We start from the raw sequence: 21,986 nt of genomic DNA, 5'->3' as shown, positions 1-21,986 counted from the left end.
CTGAGCCAAGAGGAATGATAAGGGTATCTCCTATACAGGAGACCCAGTAGCTGCTACTAAAGGTTGGCTTTGATAGACTGAATATCGTAAACAATGTGCGCGCTGAACAAGGATAATCAGCATCTCCAGAAGCCAAGGAAGATCTTTAGGGCAAAAGCCTGTGCAGCCTACCAAGTCTTTGCGCTACAGGGGAGCCATGCTTGCCAGAGCCAACTCAAGAAGAGGCATGCTTTGTAAAAGTTGTTTTATAGTTTCGGTTATACAGACTTTGTTATGTACAGCAGCCTTTGAAATACTGAATAAAACACACAATAGCTGTGTGTGGCCATTGGTGTAAACAAGCGCTGCAGCTATAAATTCCGTCACCCACATTTCTACTGTCTGCGTTTGGTGGTAAAGAGGTTAACTTCCTCAGGCTAATTTACTGTTGGATATAACAACCTTGTCACTGGCTCCCGGTTTATTTATTAGGGACTACAGCAGGATCCTGGATATGCAGATCATACAGTTTTTAATCGTGTTATGATTAAGTCGATCCCTCTAGATTTTCTTGAATTTAGGGGGGCAGCTTTCAAGACGCGTTATAGAAGAGGCATCCTGAAGGTGTTTGTCTCCTTCCTTGTGGTAGATTTAGCCAACCAGTGATGTTCTTCTGGTAACATATCAATGAAAGGTAAGATGTCATGCCTAAGTTGCTTGTCATATTGCCTTATCACTGCAGCATTAGCTACTTTAACAGTCTAACTGCAAAGTTAACAATTTTTCCCCCACAGTGTCTGAGATCGTCCTGTCCTTTCTATTGAAGGAACTACCTAGGATAAACAGGGTTTTTACGCTGGTGCTGTGGTCAAGATGACAGAAACAGCCTTCACCTAGCACAAGATGGTGCTGGATCTGACTTGTATTTTGTTCTTCAGATCAGTCACGATCAGAATTTTTTTTTTTTTCTTTTCCACAGTGTAGGTCTGGGTTCCACAGCGATCCAAAAAACTGAACTGTTGAATAGTTATCGGCATTTTTAAAGCCAAACTGGGAGTACTGCTGCTCAATAAGAATAAAGGTTGATACATATCCTTGTGTGGTAGACTGAAAATAAGGGACAATTTGCTCAAGAATATTTGGGGTCTCTCTATTGCTTCTTAGCTACAAACATCTGAATGCTCCATGGAACAACGAAGTCAAATATAACATGCCCTAAAATAAAGAGGATTCAAAAGTTAATCTTAAGGAGTGTTGCAGGGCATGCTATCAGACCACGGGTGCACAGAACTCAGGTAGTGCATGCAAACACGTGCAAGTCACCTTTGGAAACCAGGTGCGGACACGAACGGCATTCCTTGAATCATCAATGAACATCCAGAAACAAGAGATGGAAGTAGTCTTGTTTCACAATTCCCAAAGAGGGCCAGACAATTTCTAGCTGTGGAGCCTCATTAGAAGAGAAATGAAAGCATGGACAGGCATATTGAATAGGACAGTAGGAGAACTTTGGCCATGTTGGGACCAGAAAGTACTGTATAGTGTTAAGACAAACAGAAAATATGATATGAAAGAGATGGGGAAGTGGAGGGAGCAGCAGAAAACAGAAAGGACAGAAATAAGAGCATTTGATAATCAGTTTAAACTATACAAAGAAACCAAACAAATTTGGAAAAGTTGAGGGTGATACAAGGTGAAACTTAAGAAAAGAGGTGAGAAAGTAAAGACAACACCAGAGGGAGTAAACCAATGAAATGGGAACATACTTCGTGAAAAAGCCACAAAAAAGAAACAAAACTCACTTCCTTGGAAAGCCGTGTGAAGAGGTCCCCGCCTCGGAGGAAGTCTAGGATGAGGTAGAGTTTTCCTTCAGTCTGAAATGCTGAAAGAAAAAAGGTCATGTCAAACCTTAACTGATCTGTGTTCTCTAGTCACACTCCTAATCCTCATACCCCCACCCAAGATTCTCTCACTTGGCCACGAGTGCTAGCCACTGAGCCTTGAGCAGCCTATGCGTCCATTGTATCATATGAACTGTTTCACCAAGTGATCAAGGTTTCTCAATGTAGGATTACTTTACCAGCAATGGAAAGAAAGAGGCAAGGAGCTCTGTAAACTAGGCTCTAACAACTGAAATAAGTGCATGAACAGGGCTTTACTACTCAAGTGCATAAACTAGAAAAGGAGGTCTGTCTAGTAAAAGGTTTGTGCTGCAATGCAGGGGTTATACAGTGATCTGCTGGGAAATAATTAAGACCAGACCATTCCAGAAAGATATGTTCAAACATCAGTGTGTCAATTAGTAAAAGGGCAGTCGCTGTGAGTAAAAGGCTTCCCAAGAAAGGCTGAGAAACTCTATAGCTGCAGACACCTCACTAGTGTGAGAAGATACAGGCAGACTTTCAGCCACCTGAGAATGAGGGCTGGTAAGGTCTGAAATCAGGGGTGCAGTGAGTGACTCCATTTAATTTTGAAACTGAATCTTCAGCCAGGAGGAAGATTAAGAGGCCACAGCATCAGGTCAGAAAGGGCACTCCAGGGCTTCTTGCTATCACTGGTCACCATCACACGTCATGTTTGTATTTGGTTTGAGCTAGTGTGCATGAATTCAACCATTCAACCCTACCATGCAACTCCTTGAAATTGTGACTAGTAGGCCCAGTACCCAGATAGGTTCCGAAGAAAAACTATCTCCAATACAGAATATCAAACAAAAAGAAATAAAAGTGGCAATCAACCAATTGCCACATGGTGAGGACATGTTAGAATAAAAATCAATCCTGTACTGTTAAAAATATAAAGACACGTTCGAACTGAACAACAAAATGGTGAATGAGTGGTCTTAACACGGGGAGGGGGTGCTTGGACAAAAGCAAAAGTGTAGACAGACAGAAGAGGAGAGAGACCATTTGAGGATTAACACTTCTACAAAAGGTAAGGAAGGGTCCTAAGGGATGAATGCAAACTTTGAAAAACCCTCTATGTTCTCAAGGTGTTCCTGCTGTTGTCAGCGAATCCATTCACTCAGGATGAGAGAGGTTTCCGGCATTCAACAGTAAAGTGCTCCCCAGACAATGATCATTTGGAACAGAAGAGCGGTCAGGATTCTACTTAAGAGAATTTACCTTATCAAATATGGCAACACATAAAAAAAAAAAAAAAAAAAAATAGGACTTCAGTCAAATTCTGAAACAAATACACCACTGGACTTACAAAAATGTATCTACTTACCATAGTGTAATTTCACCACAAAAGGGTGGTTCACATCTGCAAGAATATCTCGTTCCATTTTTGTTCTTACTCGATCTCGCACTGTGAAGAGAACGAAGCAAACTCGGTTATGTATGGAAGGCCCTGCTCTTCGTCCACTCACAGCCTACACCAAGAAAACCATGTGCTGAACTTAATCATCCATGCTCTAAAAATTCCTGTGCCCCATGCCTGCTATAAATCCTACACTCTGCTTAACCACGTCTCTAATTCTGCTAGCAAGCCGCCCCTGTGAACTGTGTGCTAGATTTCTTGACCAAAACTCCTCTAGTCATTATTAATCCTCAATGACTGTTTTCATTCTTGTCCAGTCTATTGCTTAACTTACCACTCGCCTCATAACCCAATTAATAGGGGGGAAATAAACTGACCATTATACCCACAAGGCTGGTATCAGGTCACATCTCTCCACAACGCTAATGTGCTACCATCCTTCAGCAAATAGTCCTCATAACGTTATCACATACTCCCCAGTCAGCAAACTCAATATTCAACCCAATATGGACTGGCTTGACTGATGCTTACAAGTTTCCAAGTTACAAATCAAAGGTAAGTTAATTATTCAATATCCATCAGCATGAGAAACATATTCGCACTGTAAAACTAAATCCACTCTTAAGGGAGGCAAAAAATGCTATTATACATCTATGCTACATTATGGGATATCTTTAGTGCCCGAGGTAAAGCAAAAGAATCAGTGAAGTACAAATTCACACATGTGTAAGTAGTTGGAAGGTGTTTGGATAACATTCTCAATACATTTAGAATCCACTTGCCTTGTTTTGTTAAACACACTAACAGTGAAAAAGGACATGGTCTTTCTAATAATTAAAAAAAAAAAAAATCTAAAACTAATTTTAATTAGGTGTCCAAATTATTACAATAAGGAAGTGAAGTGTTAGGAGAAAATCGGAAACCCTTTTGCGATGGAAAAGCTAGGTGGACCTAATCTAATGAAAGAATCCGCATTTCACGAACTCTGCTGGGGAACGCAACAGGCAAAGAACATTTGTATTTCAAATCTGCATTGTGAATCCACTTGTATATCAGTATATTTATTTCTTTTAAAAAACCCATATCAAAGGGCAAGAAATATGAAATGAAGCCACAACATCCATAGATACAAACAATACTTAGTAGTAGGCCTATGTCTCCAAAATGTTCCCTAAGCACTATTTAAAGCTTAGGTCTTAGAAAGTGTCCTGTGTTTGCTAATATACAATTCCTCTTAAGTCCACTCAAATCCTTGCAAATGTGTCCTCTCAGTAACCAAGGGCACAAACAGATATTAGGTAAGGGTGAAGCAGCCTCCCTCTCCGTTAGGGGGAAAATATCAGATTTCATCAGCATTGTGATTGGTACAATGCCTTTTCCTGGATTCACAGGACAGCCAGAAGCTACAGGACCATATCTTGTGTAGATACCATCGTTTGCTACTGGTATCTCTGGGTCACAATACAGGGGTACACCAACTCAAATAATCAAATTCCTGCAGATAGGCACTTGACTATTTCAGAAAAGCAATGACCAGCAGTCAGGGGCTTACCATAGGAGATGGAAGGGATTAGAAATTGACCTAAAAAGTTACACAGTGGAGACATATGGGAAACTATCTTCTACCATTATAGTGTATAATAGTGTTAAGATCTGTGAAGTGTTTTTTTTCTAATTTTGTGCCTCATCTCATTTATGGTATATTTTAAGTAAACATCACAAGTAGCACATTTTCTTAAACATTAATGCACGCCAATTAATTATGTGACTGAATGGGAGCTAGGTTTCCATGGTAACATGATATCTATCAAATTGTTGATTTCTTAGTTTAATGGACACTTACTAAAAGCATAAGAATTGTTGATTTACGAGTTGCAATCATATGTGCGCCCTGAAAATGTTCTTGGAAATAATACATTTTACTTAGAAACAGAAAGTCATTCAGTGTGACAAAAACTGCTTAATAACAGCAATGTCCTTTCAGCACATTAACGAAAAAAGAAAAGCCATTTAATAAAAAGGTAAATGAACAGAATTTTTTTTAACTAAGCTAGGCACGAACAGTAGTAGGTTCCAGCACTTTCAGCAGCCAGAGCTATGGCCTTGATTGTCTTTGTAACACTAGGCACTAACTTTTCTTTAATAAATGACCCTTTGGCCAATATTTGCCAATGTTGCCCTGTAAGGCTTCATCTGGATCAATTCAAGGATCTTCCTAAATATTACATTATTTAGAGGGGATGTCTGAAGGATACAGCTAAGAATACTGGAACGTGAGACTTACTTTAATTCACTTCATCCTCAGGATGAACTACAGTTATTTTGTGTGGACATAAAAATACCTGGTGTTCAGACATCATTGTCCGATGATTAGTGTCCACTGAACGAACTAAATGATCCCTGCTTTATGGTCCCAAATGTACTATTAAGGTTAGGTGTCTCCATCAGAGAATCTACCAACTATGGTGCACTCCTGGCAGACCAAGGCAATACAAGAAGTAACTGAATGGTGTAAGGATAGCCTTAAATATGGTTTGAGCCTCCAACATCTCTGGATCTGGAGAGTTAGAAACATGGCTCAAACAGTTTTGGATGCAGGGAGATCAGATCCTAGAAGAGGAACCTGAATCTTCTGATCCTTTTGTGGACATCAGCACTTTCCATGAATTAAAAAAAAAAAAAATCACAAATATACAACAGGTATGTTCATAAAACGGCAACGTCTGTTTAGTTCTCAACAACATTATTTTTAACTAAGGAAAGTGAGAACATTTGAGAAAGTTATTCTTACAATAATTATACAACCAAAAAATTAAAATGTGATTTTACTGTGCTATTGTTATGGTGTTACGGCGCCCCTGACCTGAGTAACATCAGTTACCGCTCAATGGTGCCAAAAGAACCCCTGGAGGTGAACAACAGCTTTTGAGGTACATCCTTTATGTTATGCCTACATGGTGTGTTATCCCTTACAAAGTGGAACCCGACCCGTGGATTAGAATAACTGTAAATAGAAAAGAATCCCAAATGACACGCATTCTGTCACTTGGTCCCCTACACAGAAAGAAACAAAGCACAAATGATTCTACAAAAACTGGGTGGATCTTGACAGACTTCAATATGGCTGCCTTTTGCCAGTGCTCCATTTCAGCTTCTGTGTGGTGCCAGGAGAAAGGAGGCTTTGACAATTTTGGGCTTCAGCTTGTTAACCAATAGCTTCTGCAACGACTGCCCTATAACAGCTTCTTGGGCCATTGAGTTCATGTGGAGTGGGCATGATGGTCTGGGGAACTCTTATTATACCTCTCTAAATTATTGGTCTTGGAAGCAGTCTCTAGGACGTGAGACAGTTGAAGCACAGAGAAGTGCAAGAAGCCGCCGCTGCTGGGACGAAGTGGCAATATGAGGGTGGATATAATCTAGCCCTTTTGTCTGCCATATTATGATGATAGGCCGTTGCACTAGGATCTACAGTAAGGGGCTCAGACGACACGTGGATGGCCAGTAGCCTGAATATTTTCTTGGATGAGATGTCACCAAAAGAAACTGAACAGATGCCTAAATAAATTTTATTTTGTGACTGAGGATTCCAACTCAGACATTCTCCCATGAAACAGATCCTGATTTGCTTACAGACTACACACTGACAGAGGGAATCGTTTACATGGAGTGCACTGGCTGACTTGCAGAGCACAACAGACTATAAAAGGAATAACCAACATACCCAGATGTTGGAAGTCTGAAGCAAAGACTGAAAGCGATAAGAAAAGTTTAGATAATCAGATGGTTAGTGGTAAGAAAACATTGTAGATTGCAGAGTGCCAAGTCTGCAGTCTTAAGGATAGTGTGTAAGTGCCTCAATAGCCAACTTGTAAAATAAAGTGTAGTGCTTTAAAACAAAGGCTAAGACTCTGAGGTATACATCCTAGGTACATCCACCTCCACTGACTGATGAGGTTTTACATACAGAGGTACATTGTTTACTCATCTCAGAGGTGATGCTAGATGCTTCTGGGGTTATTACAGTGACTTGAGGGTAGCTAATCTACCAATAAAAAACCCAAGTGACAAAAAGACCGGGTCTGGTTTGTTTATAAAGTTGGGCAATCCATGAGAGAGGGAGTTGGCGGGTGATCCTAAGAGCAACATGGTGAAATGGGCTTTAAGGTGTAGATTCTTCCTGACCTAAGCCTTGCTACTTCGCAAGGAGACAAGACCTGCAAAGTGTCAAGAAGGAAATGATTTCAACAAGCTTGAAATTACTCAGGTTGTCATGTAGAGTGCACATGTGCATCTGGGGAGGGGGAAACCTATTTCCTTGAACCACTAGGCTCCCAAACACTTTATGAAGACAAGATGGGAGGATCTTGAGAAGCACTGAGGAGGGAAAACCCTTGCATTAAATTGCTTTACTAGTTATGACTGGAAGTATCTGAAATAATGCTTTACATTTGGTAAGAAGACCATACTAGAAAGTTTGTGATCTTGATTATTTGCATTAATTCAGTGACCCATTATGAGAAAGAGTGACTACCTCTGTTTCTCCCCTCAAGCAGTCTGCCCTTCTGTTTTGCTTCTAGCCATCGAAATTGTCAGAGTTTTGTACTCATAGATTTTAGTGGAGATGCTGTTTAAGTGATATACTGGTTTGTGCATGAGATAAACAAAGCCATTGTTTAGTATTATGAGGTTCGTGTTTGTATGCTCAAAAGACTGTAAATGTTCTTTGTAATAGGTTGATGATCCACTTTTGTGAATATAGGTACCAATACGAAAGAGTACATATACAGCTAAATTTCATGCACGTAGAGTGGTGTGTTGCTACTGGCGGTTCAGAAAATTGTTAGTAACACCAGGTATGTTTGCAATAAAAGTATCTTGAGGTACTCCATCAGCAGGTCGCTTTGTTTGGAGTACTTGTGACTATATTGATATTGTGTTTAAGAGCGAGTGATTCCTTTTATTGATTTGCATGTACGTCCACAAATGCCATTATAGTGCCTTGAACCTAGGGGTCAGACTTTTAAAAAGGCAGTTCTCCAAGAGGTTGAAAACTTGAAGGCCACCCACAGGCTAGTTTTCAAAATCTATAAAAAAAAAAATAAAAAAAAAATACAGCTAGTGCATTACTAATCAAGGAAACCAATGTTTTAATCAGGCCAGCCGATAAAGGTGGAACTCCGATGTTCCTAGATGTAAACTATATTTTTAATGGGTAAAAAAAGCAAGATGTAATGCACATGCACTGCAACCACATCCGTGGGGGGGGGGGGAAGAAGAGGGGGACACCTCCCCACACATCAGTGACAGTGGTTGTAGGAACTAGTGTCATGGTGACGAAAACTGCTGTGAAAAATCAAGTTGTACATAGATATTATTTAGTATTAGTACCTACGAAGACTAAAGTGGATCAATCAACCAAATATAATGGCCATTATTTTCACAAAAGACTCGCAAGATAACTTTTCTTTAGAGACTAATACAATCTTTTATCTCATTTCCTTGCTTGGGAACCATAAAACTGTGCATCTGTCTCTGACACTTCATGATCCACCACACTTCAACGCAATGTAACTGAACCTGATAACGCCGACAGGACAACACTTCCCACAGAGTATCAAAACAAAGACAACATCCTTCCACTCACACCCTACACGGTGTCGCACACTACCCATGTAGGAAAGTGCTTCTGTGGCTCACAGAGAGGTAAGGGCTATCTAAATGCTGCAATACTATACAAAGGTTTTGCTCCATTTAAGATAATTGAAATCCACGGTTTGAGTTGTGTTGACCTAGCGAGAGTCCCTACACCCAGTAGGAACTGTACATCCATAACAATGCCACTGTGAACTGTGGCATTTTTTTATGATGTTTGATTTGCCAACAATTTGTATAAGCAAAGAAAAAGCCAGAAAGAAGACAAAAGTGCTTCACAGGCTCTCAGCCAACAGTAATACCCAGAGGGATTGCCTTTTTACAACTAAATGCATTTTGGATTCACTCCCGTAGGAATTTCTTCCTTCATGTTCCTCTCAATAACAACCACTTGTTAAACACCTCTAGGTAGGCATCATCCCAACCGCAGCAAGCAGTCACATCAATTCGTCCGCAAAGCAGAGGAGCGCGATGCTAAGTGACACAAATCAAGCCAAATAAGTCATACTTCTCGCTCCTCAGTTACCATGGGGGGGGGGGGGGGGGGGGGCGCGACTTTGAAACTAAAGAGATGTGTTTTCAACACCCATGTGATTGCCGCCGAGTGACACTTCTGTGTACATAGTTCACTTCATTTCTTAATGTGGAAGGTAACAAAATGTAAAAAAAAAAAAAAAAAAAACGCTCTAAAACATGACCTCTACAAAGTTGACTGTTACTAGTTAGTAAACTGGTCTTTTTATCTATGGTGTTAAGGACTCCAACTAGAAATTGTACTTACCCAACGAGGATATTTTCATTTATCAGCATAACCAGCTTCGCTTCTCCACAGGAGCCAGGCAGGATACATTGACATGTTCACGGCGCCAGGGTTAGGTACGGGGGCGAGCAGGGAGACTGACCAACCCAGCCCCTCACTCTGCTCCGGTTGAGCAACAGAGACACATTGTGACCTCATTCATTCTCTGACGTCACCACTCCTGTTACGCTGGGTGAAAGGAGACATGGAAAAGGCAAGACACTGAACGCCCCCCTCCCTTACAACAGTGCGCTCTCTCACACACACACACACACACACACACACACACACACACACACACTGCAAGACACTTTACACTTCCCTCCTTTACAATATCTCACATCCAGCAAGGCACGAAACACCTCCCTCCTCAACAATCTCCCGCACGCGCACCCCCCGATAAGAAGCCTTCTTTAGGTCTGACCTAGAGGCAGCCTTAGCTGTATCACCATCCTCATCTCTTCCAAAAAAGTAATAAAAAATGCATCCATATTCATACACACCTTGCTTGCACCCACTACAGTAGTTACATGCATGCTCCATTAAATCAACTGGGGGCAGTGTGACAGCATTTCCACTGATCAGATGTGCATGGCGGTCTGAAAAGGCGAGCACTTCAGTGACCGGGCTGGGGTGCTGGACCACTGGCATTTTTAATACTTTAATACGTTTACCTTAATTTTGCATATTAAATAGTGTGCACATAAAGATACAAAAAAAATACAAAAAACAATTGAGAGGTTGTCAATGCGAAACCTACTGGCTATGCAAATACCGGTTTTAAGTTAGAGTCCTGCTTGATTTCTAAGAGGGGATGACCTACCATTATCAGAGCCACCCAACAGCCTCCCGTCTGTTTGCCAGGTGTCGACAGTCTTCGCAATGACGCGGAGTGACCAGTGAGGAGCCAGGGGTACTGGCCTCTAGAGTGAAAAAGAACAGACCTGCGAGATGCACAGGTTGAGAAAGACTGGCTGGCAACACATTCAGGCCTGCTATGTGTCGGAGATCTAGCCTTCAAGGCTCGTGTGAGCACTGAAAATGTAGAGGCATGAGGGATTCCGCTGATCACCTGAAACCATGGGGAACCTGTTATCTGTGAAGACATTACTTGTTGATCTGCTGGAAGTGAGACCACACTTCGAACAAACGCATAGGTCTGATGGGCATAATAGGAAGGATGTAGCCTTGAAAGGTGCAAGCAGAGCAGTTTTTTCCCTACACTGTGCGTGGCTTCACCCTTCAGACTTTCCGCCTCGCACTGAGACTTCTAACGCTGATTCCTCACCTTTAGAATAATCCCAGGCAAAAACTTTGGCCGGACTTTAAAAAAAAATTGTTCCTGCATATCGACAGGTGGGGACACTGGACTCTGCAACGGTCCTGTCTCACCCCAAAAGCTATGATTTGGGACGAACCCTCAATGATGGCGGCAGTTTTTAGTTCTATGCCCTTCAACAAGGATTCGCAGCTCCCTTCTCACTTCATTGGTTGCACCAACAACACATTTCAACAACAGTGCAACAAAGAATATGCCCAGAACACAACAGGTTTCAAACCTTGTCACTGTTGTAGGAAGCAGATGTCAGTCACAAATCTACATGATGTGCCATAGTACCGGTCACCAATCGAAGTTTTGAGAGAATTGCTCCCTAAAGCACCTGAAAACGATCATGGAGTGGGAGGTAAAGCTCTCAGAACACATGAGGAAGTGATGCCTGAAGCAATGTTGCCAAATTCGTCTCCTGGCCCATTCTTTTTCCAAATTGTGGGGTCGCTCTGGAACAAAATCTCAATACCGATCCAAATCCTTGGGTAAAACCAAGTTGCACCACAAGTGCAAGAAGCCAACTGGGATTTGTCCCTCTTACCCCTTCCTGCCCCTCAAGATCAGGTTAGAAGCTGGCACTCTACGGTCTAGACTATGGTTGTGAGCCCAGTAAGTCTGGTCCCAGAGCATCACAAGTTCTGCGAGTCATTACCAAACCACAGAGCAGATGGAGGCTTTTAAAAAGTCATGCTTCAAAATTCAAGGCAATACTATCTCCCTCTGGAGTACACTGAGGCCCCACAGAATCACAGTGGCCACCACTCCCACTTCTGTTGATGGGTTATTCACCGGTGCTTAATGGCCCTGCTGGACATCCTTCTAGTTCCCTGTTGGACCATAGCTCAACTCCGGCCCCTACAGTTACGGCAGCTCCTGTCAAACTAGCACAGACCCCGGCTCTGCCAGCACCAGGTATGTTCTGTACCAGATCATAGATCGGCATCCGGATCGGAATACAGCCTGTGCCAGAATTTTGTCATGTTGCAAGATCAAAGCATAGTCCCCAAATTTGGAAAGTGATCCGCAGCTTCACTGTCAAAGCCAGGACTATAGAAAGCTGAATGCCTGGTTTAGAGCCAATCCAGACACGGTTTAAGGGCTTTAGAAAATATACCAGGATGACAACTGGACTGTTCCTTAAGGCTCTGAAAGCCTTTTTCACATGCATCAAGAAAGGGTATATGTACAGGCCCTGAAGGACAACAGGACTCATGTGGTATTGAAACAAGCAGGGGAACGTGTTTTATTGCATCTTGTGCCAGCAGGCACTGTGCCTCTGGAGGTGGATAGACTATCATGCGATCTCCTTTGTAACCAATCATCTGGTGGGGTCACAGAATGCCAGGGAGGATGGCTCAGCAAACCTCAGCTGGCAGAACACAAATGTTATCTTCATCCTGTAGAGACTCAGGATATCTTCGACCAGTGAGGTGTACGTGTCTGGATCCTTTTGCCACCACCACTAACTCCCAATGCCAAGATTACTGCACGCTGGAGTTCCCACCAAGAGGGGCCCTCAGAGAACACATTCTGCTGGCAATGGAACTCAGGACTTCTGTACGTTTCCACAACTGCATCTTCCACATCAAGTTCTGAGGAAGGTACATACGGACCCGGCCACAGTAATTTTGACAGCCCCAGATTGGGATAGGAGAGTATGGTTTACCGGTCTGTTGAGCTTGAGTATTTGCGACCTGATCCCTCTGCCTCTAAGAGAGAAGCTTTTGTCTCAGCAGTTATGCAGGATCCTGCATCTGAATTTCTACAATCTACACAGCTGTGCATGGAGATTGAGAGGTGGCAATTGAGCAGTTTTAATTTGCCTGCTGATGCAGTAGATGGATGTGATTATGTGTCTAGGCACCCACTGACTAAGTCCATTAACTTGGGGTGTTGTGAGAATTTCTTTGTTTCATGTAGGGACCATCAGCTTGATTCTCTGCAGGTCAAGCTGTAAGAGGTTTTCTTGTTTGTTTTATCATTGGCACAAGTCTTTGAGAGTTAAATATTTGCCTTTTTAGGTTTGCTTTACTAGCCTTCTTCATTCAAGTACCCTGTTTTGAGAATGTTCTTAAACGGTCTGACATACATGTTTGACATAGCTATTCATAATGCATCCATGATACCTTGTCTTGCTCCACACATTTCTGATGTACTCACCATTCAAGCCTTTGCATAGTTGGTCTTAGCAGCTCCTCACCATCGAGGCTGTTTTTCTTTCTAGAATTCTATCTTTCTAAACTCTCTAATGCGGATTGGTTCTTAATTGATGTTCGGTATGGCTCAAATTCATTCTCTGTGCCTGGAAAGATCGAATGAATGCTTCCATTCATAGTTGGTGGAAATAGATAATCTTCATCAGTGGTGCCAATAATATAACATTACTTGTGGGGCACGTGATCTCCACCCTGCCAAAGTTAGACATGCACACAATATATCCTACAATACAATTCAAGGTTATGGCTATGAATTCAGTCTAAATATTGCTCTCAAATTGGTCACTAAGTTATTCGAGCCGTTTTTTTTGCAAGTGTCTATTTTGTTCCCTCTTGTTTCATTATTTTGAGCCTATCGATATATATTGTTGCCAAACCACTCGTTATTTAGTTACAGCAAATTATATTCTTTGCTATTACTTCTGTCAGCGAGCTGCATGACATGTCAGTATTATGTCCGTACAACACTTTCTTTCCCAACAAACAGGTGCTGAGAATTTGGGCTTCCTTTCTGTGCAAGGTTGAACGGCCTTTCCATGTGGGTCAGTCCATCACACTCCTTGCCCTTTTCTCGCCACCATATCCATTGAAAAAGGAGAAGCGGCTCCATGGAGTCCACCCGCTGAGAGCCATCAATTTTTATACAAATGGCACAAAGGAATACCATATAATGTTTCAGGTCTTCATGGGCTTTGCCTGTACCAAGAAAGGGAAGGCAGCACAGATAGTGTCCAGTTGGATCGTACTGTGCCTAAATACTTGCTATGCCCTGGGCAAGAAGGAAACCTGTGTGAGCCTATGGTCTCACTGCACTTGAGCCAAAGCTGCCTCAATGGTGTTGGGAGGAGGGGTTTCCATCTTAGACATCAGCTACTACATGAGCGCCCATGCATTCATTTACCAAGCACCACTGGCTCAACAGTGGGATCTGAAGAGAGGGCAAATTTGCCTGCTTGGTTCTGCAGGACTTTTTGGTGTGAGACCAATCCTCAGACCCTTCCCCGTTTGGGAGCTACTTCCTGGGTATCTACTCCAAAGATGAGGAATCTGCAGTTAGAAGTATCCATCAGATGGACAAGTTACCTACCCTTGGTAACAGTCATTCTGGTGGATACCCCATCTATCCATGGAACCCTTACTGCCCTCCTTCCTAACTGTTCTGTGGCGTGAACTCCTGTGTTTCTTAAAAAGGTCCCAAATTAGTTTCGGCACAGTCACCTCCAATTTGTCATGTCTGATCCAAGTTGAATGGCACAGAGGCGTGCAAGGCAAGACTAATGTCTGTGTGCTACAGCGGTGTCTACATAAGCCTCTGCACTATCACTTGCACAGCATGCAAAGGACTTGGCAGAATCTAATGGAGCCACTTGGATGCAGATTCAATCTGGAATCATTCTCAAGGTGAGGAATTTGAAAATAATTAGACTGTCCACCATAAAGAGTTTTACCAAAGGTTAATAACTTGTTCTTTAGTTACAGTGTTGGCGAGACTCCAAACGGTATTATTTCACAGGGGATTTGTTGTCAGTTAGGCAAAGACTTGGTGAAGAGGCTCAGGAGAGTAGACATGCACTGCTCCTGGCAGTGGTCTCTGCTTTCTACTTCTTCCTAAGAGATGGTTTAACTTAAATTGTTCCAAAAGTAGTCCCTGCATGAGACAATTTCTTGAAAGGAAGGTGCCAGCGTGAGACTGCTGAAGGTCTGTGTATTTTATTCCAGATAGAATACTAAACAAAAAGAACCACTTCTGGTACTTTTTTGTTGTATTATTAAGGACTAATTAACTATGCCGTTATTAATGGAAGCCAACCATCTGGAGGTAATAACAATATGACTGAGGTTATGGAGTCCCACATATAAGTTTGTTTCATATGGGTGGCCTGGGAGAGACTGACAAAGTGTGAGCAACCTGTACACTGTTGTGGAATTAAGTTTGTGCAATTGTCAGCACAGGGCATACAGAGAGGCATTTACTTCAATGTCTGGGTTTCGACTATTTTCATAGGAGGGAAATAAAGGAGGGACTTGCAGGGCTGTGACTATTCAAGCCTCATGCTTGTTTCAGCTTGCGATTCAGGCCTGACACTCGATCTGATATGGTTGTTGTCTGGATTGTTGTGTTAAGTAAGCTGCCAACACTTGAAGAATATATCTATCTAATGTCTTCAAAGCATTTTTCCAGCACAAGTGTTTTTTGAAGGAGCAAGAGGTCCAGATGCCAAGGTGGGATAAGGTGGTGTGCTGTGTCTGCTTTGAACTCTTGTGCTGGTGACACTTTCTCTCAAGTGGAAATGGAGCACGCATGAGTGCATAACGTAACCTCGTACAAGCCTTAGTTTCTATCTCAATGCCCTTGTTGCAAGCAAAGAATCACATGTGACCAACGTTGAAACACATCATTAAAGATCCAGCCCAACTGAAGAAGGGTCTAATGTAATTTAAGAGGGCCTTAATCACCCCTTACCTCCTCAACGAACCAACTCAACTAGATCCCTCTACCAACCCACATCACTTTCAAAGTCTTATCAAACATCTTCAAAGTGGGACACTACATCACTCCATCATAACAAGAGAATGAGCTAAATCTCTGCTGGGCTGTGTACCATGCCCCACAGCAAAAATCTCATCAGGATTACAACAAAAAAATGCATGAAGATTAGTTCAGTGATGTGATTGTAACTCTAAACAAATCGATGCATTTAAGTCTGGGCTGTCTGTACCAGGCTACCTGCCCTGCCTCACTTTGAAGCATGAGATGGAATCCAGGCATTAATTCAACTTTCCACACTGTGACAGACAACGCAGGCTGACTGCTCTAAAGCCCCTCATTTACATTATGGCATATTGCCGTATCCACTATAGGCCAGTGATGGTTTTAGCGTCATGATTTTGGGTGTCAGTCTTCATCCCTGCATGAGGGCAGCCATCTGTCATTAATAGACATAGATCCCACACTTTCCCCATTCGTCACGCACTAGGATTAAGTGCAAGCACGTATGATTCAGTGCCTTGTCTTCGTTAAGTGTTATAATAATGCTAATCGTGTGTTATTTTTAGGGTCGAGCCTGCGTTGCATGCGCTCTCGCATGCGTATCGCAGCCAGACGCTTTAGTGTTTAGAAAAGGCTCGGAGCCATGTCGACGTCAGGTCAGTGTTTTTCATTGGTTCGTGGGCTTGCCTAATAAAATCTGCTTGCTTTCATTAGGCGAAGGCATGCATACTTCATGCCTTTTCCGGTGGCTAGCCCTCCTCGAGCGCATCGACCGAGTACAGAAAACATGCGAGGCTCGCTGTTTTCTGTCCGGCTCGTGGACTACTTTTTCTCTAATTTACTAGCGCGATTTCACTTGGCAGAAGTCGAGCGCTATGCATAGTTAATTGCACTTTTTCGGGTTACGTACATAAATGCAATTTTGCCGATAGGTGAAAAGTCGGGTTAGGAGTTCACAACGCTATCAGCTCTAACATGAGCAAACACGAGACCCATTGCATTGCAAATGCTTGTTATTGTACTGAGACCCTTTGTCACGCTAACCTCATCTATGCAACATCCCTCAGGCCCTGACTGCAGATCGCTGGCTCCTTCAGAAGTGGAGCTGCTGTATTTGTTCATCGGGAAACTGTTCCAAAAGACGAGCAGGGTTCTTGCTCCCTTGCAAAATGGATCCAAATATCCAAGTCAAGTAAAGGCAGTTATCTGCTGTATGGCGTTAAAACTGGCCCTATCTTAATGCCCTTAAAATGAATGCCAAAAACATGGATTGATATGCGAACAATGAATGTTAAAATGTGTGCAATGTGTGTCAGTAATTTAGTTCCTCTTATTTCAGATGTTTTACTTAATGTTGCATTTCCCAAGAGAGTTAGCGGTTTCATCATGCTGTGTCTGTGCATTTCATTACTCCTGCATAGTACATACTTTGGCTTGTGCTAGGTGTTTATGAGGGGCTTTGATTGAGAGGGCTGGTGCTGAGGCTGAAGACAAAGCAAAGTGCCCGGCAGTGGGTTGGTCTCTACAGAACACACAGAACAATGATCATGTATTTCAGCTGCAATTGAAATTCAGTGTAAATGTGTGAAGGGGTGTGCAGGCGTCAAAATATTTAGAAGGCAAAAGCAAAATGAAAGAAAGGGCTTAAATGTGAATGAGTGCAGTGTATGTTTGGGGTGGTAAAATGAGGGAGATGCAGGGGAATGCATTCAGGAGAGACGGAAAAGAAGGTGCTGAAGAGAAGGAGGTTGAAAATGTGCAGAAGGATGAGATGTGAAGAGAAAAAGGGCATACGTAGCTAAAGTAAAGCACATAACTGAAGGCCATATTCCTTCTATAGACCTCAATAAAATTGAATTCACAGTCAATTTCAGAATTGAAACATTTTGAGTGTTAATTATTTATAACTACTCATTGTTGTTACTCATTTATCTTAAACAGCTAACAACCATTGACAAAGCCAAAAGTACGGACAGGTTTTAGGTGTATGTCAGTTGTGTTTTCTTAGAGAGAAATCAAAATACAGGCTGGGTGGCACACTATGGGAATCACAGAAATGTATTTTGCATGCCCCCTTTTAAAGAGCAGCCACTTAAAAATCTGTCTGCACATATTTCTGTAAGACTGATTGCAGTCATCAGCTGTGGGTGTAGTTAGAGCATTTTCTTCCAAAGTTGATGCTGCATACAGTGCAAGACTCTGGGCAAGCACACACCTTAAAGGGTACAATTCACACATTAAAGTAACTGTTAAACGTATTAATGCAGTAAGGTTTGGGGCCCTTTTTAATGTGTTTAGTATTTCAAGACTATACCTTCCCACTGCTTTATAAACATTGCTTTCACACTAAAATCATTTGCTTTCAAATGCACCATTTGTCAATCTTTTTTCAAGGTTTTCATGGGAGGAGGACTCACGCTGGACCCCACGTTTGTCCACTAAGTTTGCTTCTTATATCGCTACATAGAAGCCATACACAAATTTTACGCCCCACCACTTTCAAGTGTCACCTGCCTCCACTTCCTCTAGACAAACCCAAGGTGGTACAAGCCTTTACCCTGCCTGCATCCTTTAATGCCCAAATCTCCTCTGTACGCCTGCCCTATAACTCACCTTTGTACAGCCCTCCATTTTGAGGAAACTAGCTGTGCACTATATAAATCCTCATGCATTAATACCAGAAATATTTTTCTGGCCAAAAAAAGACTGCACATTTGTGAGGGACGAACACAAATTACCACACTTACATGATATGAAACCTAAGAAATTAGTTTAACATTCCAATGAGGTTAATGAGCCTAAACCATTAATTCAGTTAGCCAGAACATCAGTTAATAAGACCATTATATACACTCTGCTCCGAAATCTCAGTGCTGGACACCTGGGTGTTTATATTTGTTAAATTTCAAATCTCAAGTCATATCGCCGTGCACACAGGTTGTCGCTCACGTCTTCATTATCTCCAAAATACATAAAACTGTAAATTATACACAAAATAACAAAGACAGCACAATGGATTAAATATATAATTAAAATAACGTTACTGAAGAACAAAGCTCTTCAGTACTTCAGAGAAAGCTGAGTGCAGGGTAAAAACACTTAAGCGATTCCGATAATTACAGGACAAATTTAAGGTGCATTATACAATCAATGGAGAGTTTACATTTGAGGTAGGGTTTCGCTGAAAATAGATCAGCTTTGTCGGTCATTACAAGACTCAGGTTTCATTTTTTTATGAAATAGACAAACTGAACAGAAATCAAGATTGGGTTAGTCAGGAAAACTGGGTAAAAGGGTGTTGCCTCTCCATATAATGCAATGTTCCCAGAGAGCCTTAGTAAGTCACAGTACTACATGGATTAGACTAAACCACAGAAAGGCTGAAAGAAAAAAATGTGTGAGAATACACTTTACTGAATTCTCAAAGTGGAGATGACATAAAATGGACAGTTCGTGAGGTCGTAAGAGGAGACTGACAAGATAGTAACCTAGACAAAATACTGAAAAAGAAGCATTGGCAAAGCTACTAGGTCTCACCTATGCAAGGGCAGTTGGCTTTGGGAATGTGTTTTAGCCATGTTATACACCAGTGTGGCTGCTATTTAGCATGGCTAAAAATTAGTGCTGTGGAGTGGGGTGGAGTGAGGTAGATTGGGGTGGAGTGGGGGGTAGAGTGGGGTGGAGTAGAATAGTTTGGAGCGGGGTAGGGTAGATTGGAGTGGGGTACACTAGGGTGGATTGGAGTGTCGTGAGGTGGAGTGTCATGGAGTGCATCATAGCTGGGGCCGTGAGGCTACATCTCTTGCACCTAAGTTCATAGTAATACAGGGAGCCTGCCTTTATTGGCAGAATAAATATGAAAATGAGGACTAGGCACAGGTTTTAAAGGAGAAACTGAGTAGTTGCTGCGCTGCACAAAACTGAAGCGTTTTACACAGACACATACTTCACATGTGCAGAGAAAAGGTGGAATACATATGAAACTGACAGGTTTGAAGGAGAAGTTGATTAACTGAAACACTGCCCAAAATTGAGGTACTTTAAAAAGTCACTATTCTGTGGCATTTGTTTGGTGCTATGAAAGAAAGCATGTAATTCCAGAACAAATTAAGGCAACAAATAAACCTGTAGGACGAAAGTTAAAAGGAATCCAAAGGTTTAGCAAGTTAGTGGAAATGGATAGAAAAATGGAGAAAAAAAAAATACTCTAAATCATAGCGCGAGCAGCGGACGGACACTAGTCAAATAAAATCAATTAATACTGCTCCATGCCCTCGAGAAATAAAAGGAAGTAACGTGAGGCATATGGTGTTCAATTACGAGGCAGCTAAAAAGAATGACAATCAAGCCAGCAAATCGTACGCAATGGGAGGGCTCTAAGCATGTTAGTGTGTACAATACCCCTCACAGCAACAGCGCCTGCATGCTGTTAGACGAAACCTAAAAAGAAGCCCTGGCCATTCGTAAAAATGTCACGGTGCTGCTGGAATTAGGAGTGCGAGGGTGCTGCAGCACCCCCTCATATTATGTAAAACGGTTCAGGAAAGTTTTCCATAAAGCTGCACAAAATGGTCAGGCATAAAAAAACTATAAAGAACAACTATTTCTAACTAAGCATGACTATTTTCTCATAATGCACGTCTGCTTGTGTGTCCGAGAGCAAAGCAGAAAGTCAAGTCAAAAGGATAAAGTCGTTTTCAAAGTTTCTTAAATTAGAAAAATGCATGAACGTCAGTGGAAATGGAAACGAGACATTAAAATTCTTAATGGGGAGCGACTGAAACAAAGCAAATCCAAGAACATGTGGGTATTTTGAAGTAGCCTCACACGTTAATAGTAGGCCTGTGCAAACTACTAATTACGTTAGCAACATTGCAAAATTCCTTATTTTTCTTCATATTTTGAATTATGTCATTTTGTGTGATTTTTGCCAACAGAAGGCTAGTTTGTGCTGAAAATGTCTTACTTAGGCATTTTCTGCTCAAATAGGTCTGATGGTATCTCGTGAGACTTTTCTAGTCTGTGTTCACTGGTGTTTCAGTAGTAGTTACCGGTGGGTGACATTTCAAGCATTCGATCCATCACTTTCTTGCATCTGACAATATTTTTAGGGCTCTATATCATAGCCCAGCATTAGCATTATGTTAAATGTTTTATTAGTATTACTTTCCTAGTGCGGCATGCGTGATTAATACTATAGTTGCTTTGCTCAGCGTTTCAGTTTAGCAACTTTTCTGTAGCTAGGAAACAGTCACATGTTCTTTAGGTTTCCTATGGGTGACAAACCATGTTCTGAACGGACAGATTAACGTTTTTAGAGCGGCATCTGCTGCACTGTGGGGAAAAGGAAGTCTTAGATCAGTTTACCATGAGATCACGGTATGGATGCTACGAACGTAAATGTCAAAATGAGTGCAAATATTATCTAGAAATGTAGCATTAAAGAACGAACCTAGGTGTTTACATGAACAGATCTCTCTGTGAGAGTTCTGCGGACTGTCAGGAGACGTTTGAGTGAGTGGGCCAATAACCAGGATTTTAACACTGAAAAGGTTTGGACATCACCAGAAGGAGAGCTTAGTCAAGCTGGGTACTTCAAGCAGCACAGTTCTCTTGGACCCTCATTATTTGTTGCCTCTTAAGCCAGATGGGGCGGGTGACATCGGAACTGTTCAGTTTGGCAAGAAAATCTCAGTGGCTAAAAACAGCCTCCATCATTCTGCAAGGGGAAATGATGAATTATCAGACGTAAATGATCAATTCTGGTAATTCCTACTTTGAGAGGACCCTCCGGTTCCCATATGCAATCCCCCAGTAACTCCCTACCCCCAAGATACTGGTATCCCCAGCATAAATTCTGGGGGCAGAGATCCGGGGAACATTACCAAGGAAGTAGTAAGGATGCCATCCGTATTCAGAAAACACCCTGGGTAAGAAGAGCAGACGTCTGAGTGAATCGTTTTTGTGCACCCAGAGTTTCAACTATGAACACACATTTCTGATGAGTCAGATCTACCTCTAAAAGAGATACTCTAAACAATAAAAGTGATGAAGATATGGTTGTCAGCCCTTTAAAACTCGGTAGTTGACTTTCAACAATGTATTTGTGCTTATTGCACAGCTCTGGGAATCATTTAGCTAGGAAACACGCTCTCTTATAAAGGTGCATTCAATACCAAGTTGAATTAATGTTTTGAAAAAAGTGCTTTAAAAAGCCTATTTGTACGATATTTTTTGCAAATATGTCAGGAA

General features: G+C 41.9%; 1 protein-coding gene across 4 annotated transcripts in view; it reads right to left on the bottom strand.

The window, feature by feature from the left end:
- The window catches only part of RPS6KA1 (ribosomal protein S6 kinase A1), a 565,248-nt gene that overhangs the window by 243,066 nt on the left and 300,196 nt on the right, over positions 1-21,986 (bottom strand). For all 4 annotated transcript variants that reach the window (XM_069224044.1, XM_069224045.1, XM_069224046.1 and 1 more), the window contains 2 exons: positions 3,211-3,291; positions 1,782-1,861 (listed from right to left, as the gene is read on the bottom strand). In XM_069224044.1, the coding sequence (XP_069080145.1) occupies positions 1,782-1,861; positions 3,211-3,291 (161 nt within the window). The remainder of the gene's footprint in view (positions 1-1,781; positions 1,862-3,210; positions 3,292-21,986) is intronic.

Source organism: Pleurodeles waltl, chromosome 3_1, assembly GCF_031143425.1.
Source record: "Pleurodeles waltl isolate 20211129_DDA chromosome 3_1, aPleWal1.hap1.20221129, whole genome shotgun sequence".
Classification (NCBI taxonomy): domain Eukaryota; kingdom Metazoa; phylum Chordata; class Amphibia; order Caudata; family Salamandridae; genus Pleurodeles; species Pleurodeles waltl.
The sequence above is the reverse complement of the archived record's forward strand: the minus strand, read 5'-3'. Positions and strand labels throughout refer to the sequence as shown.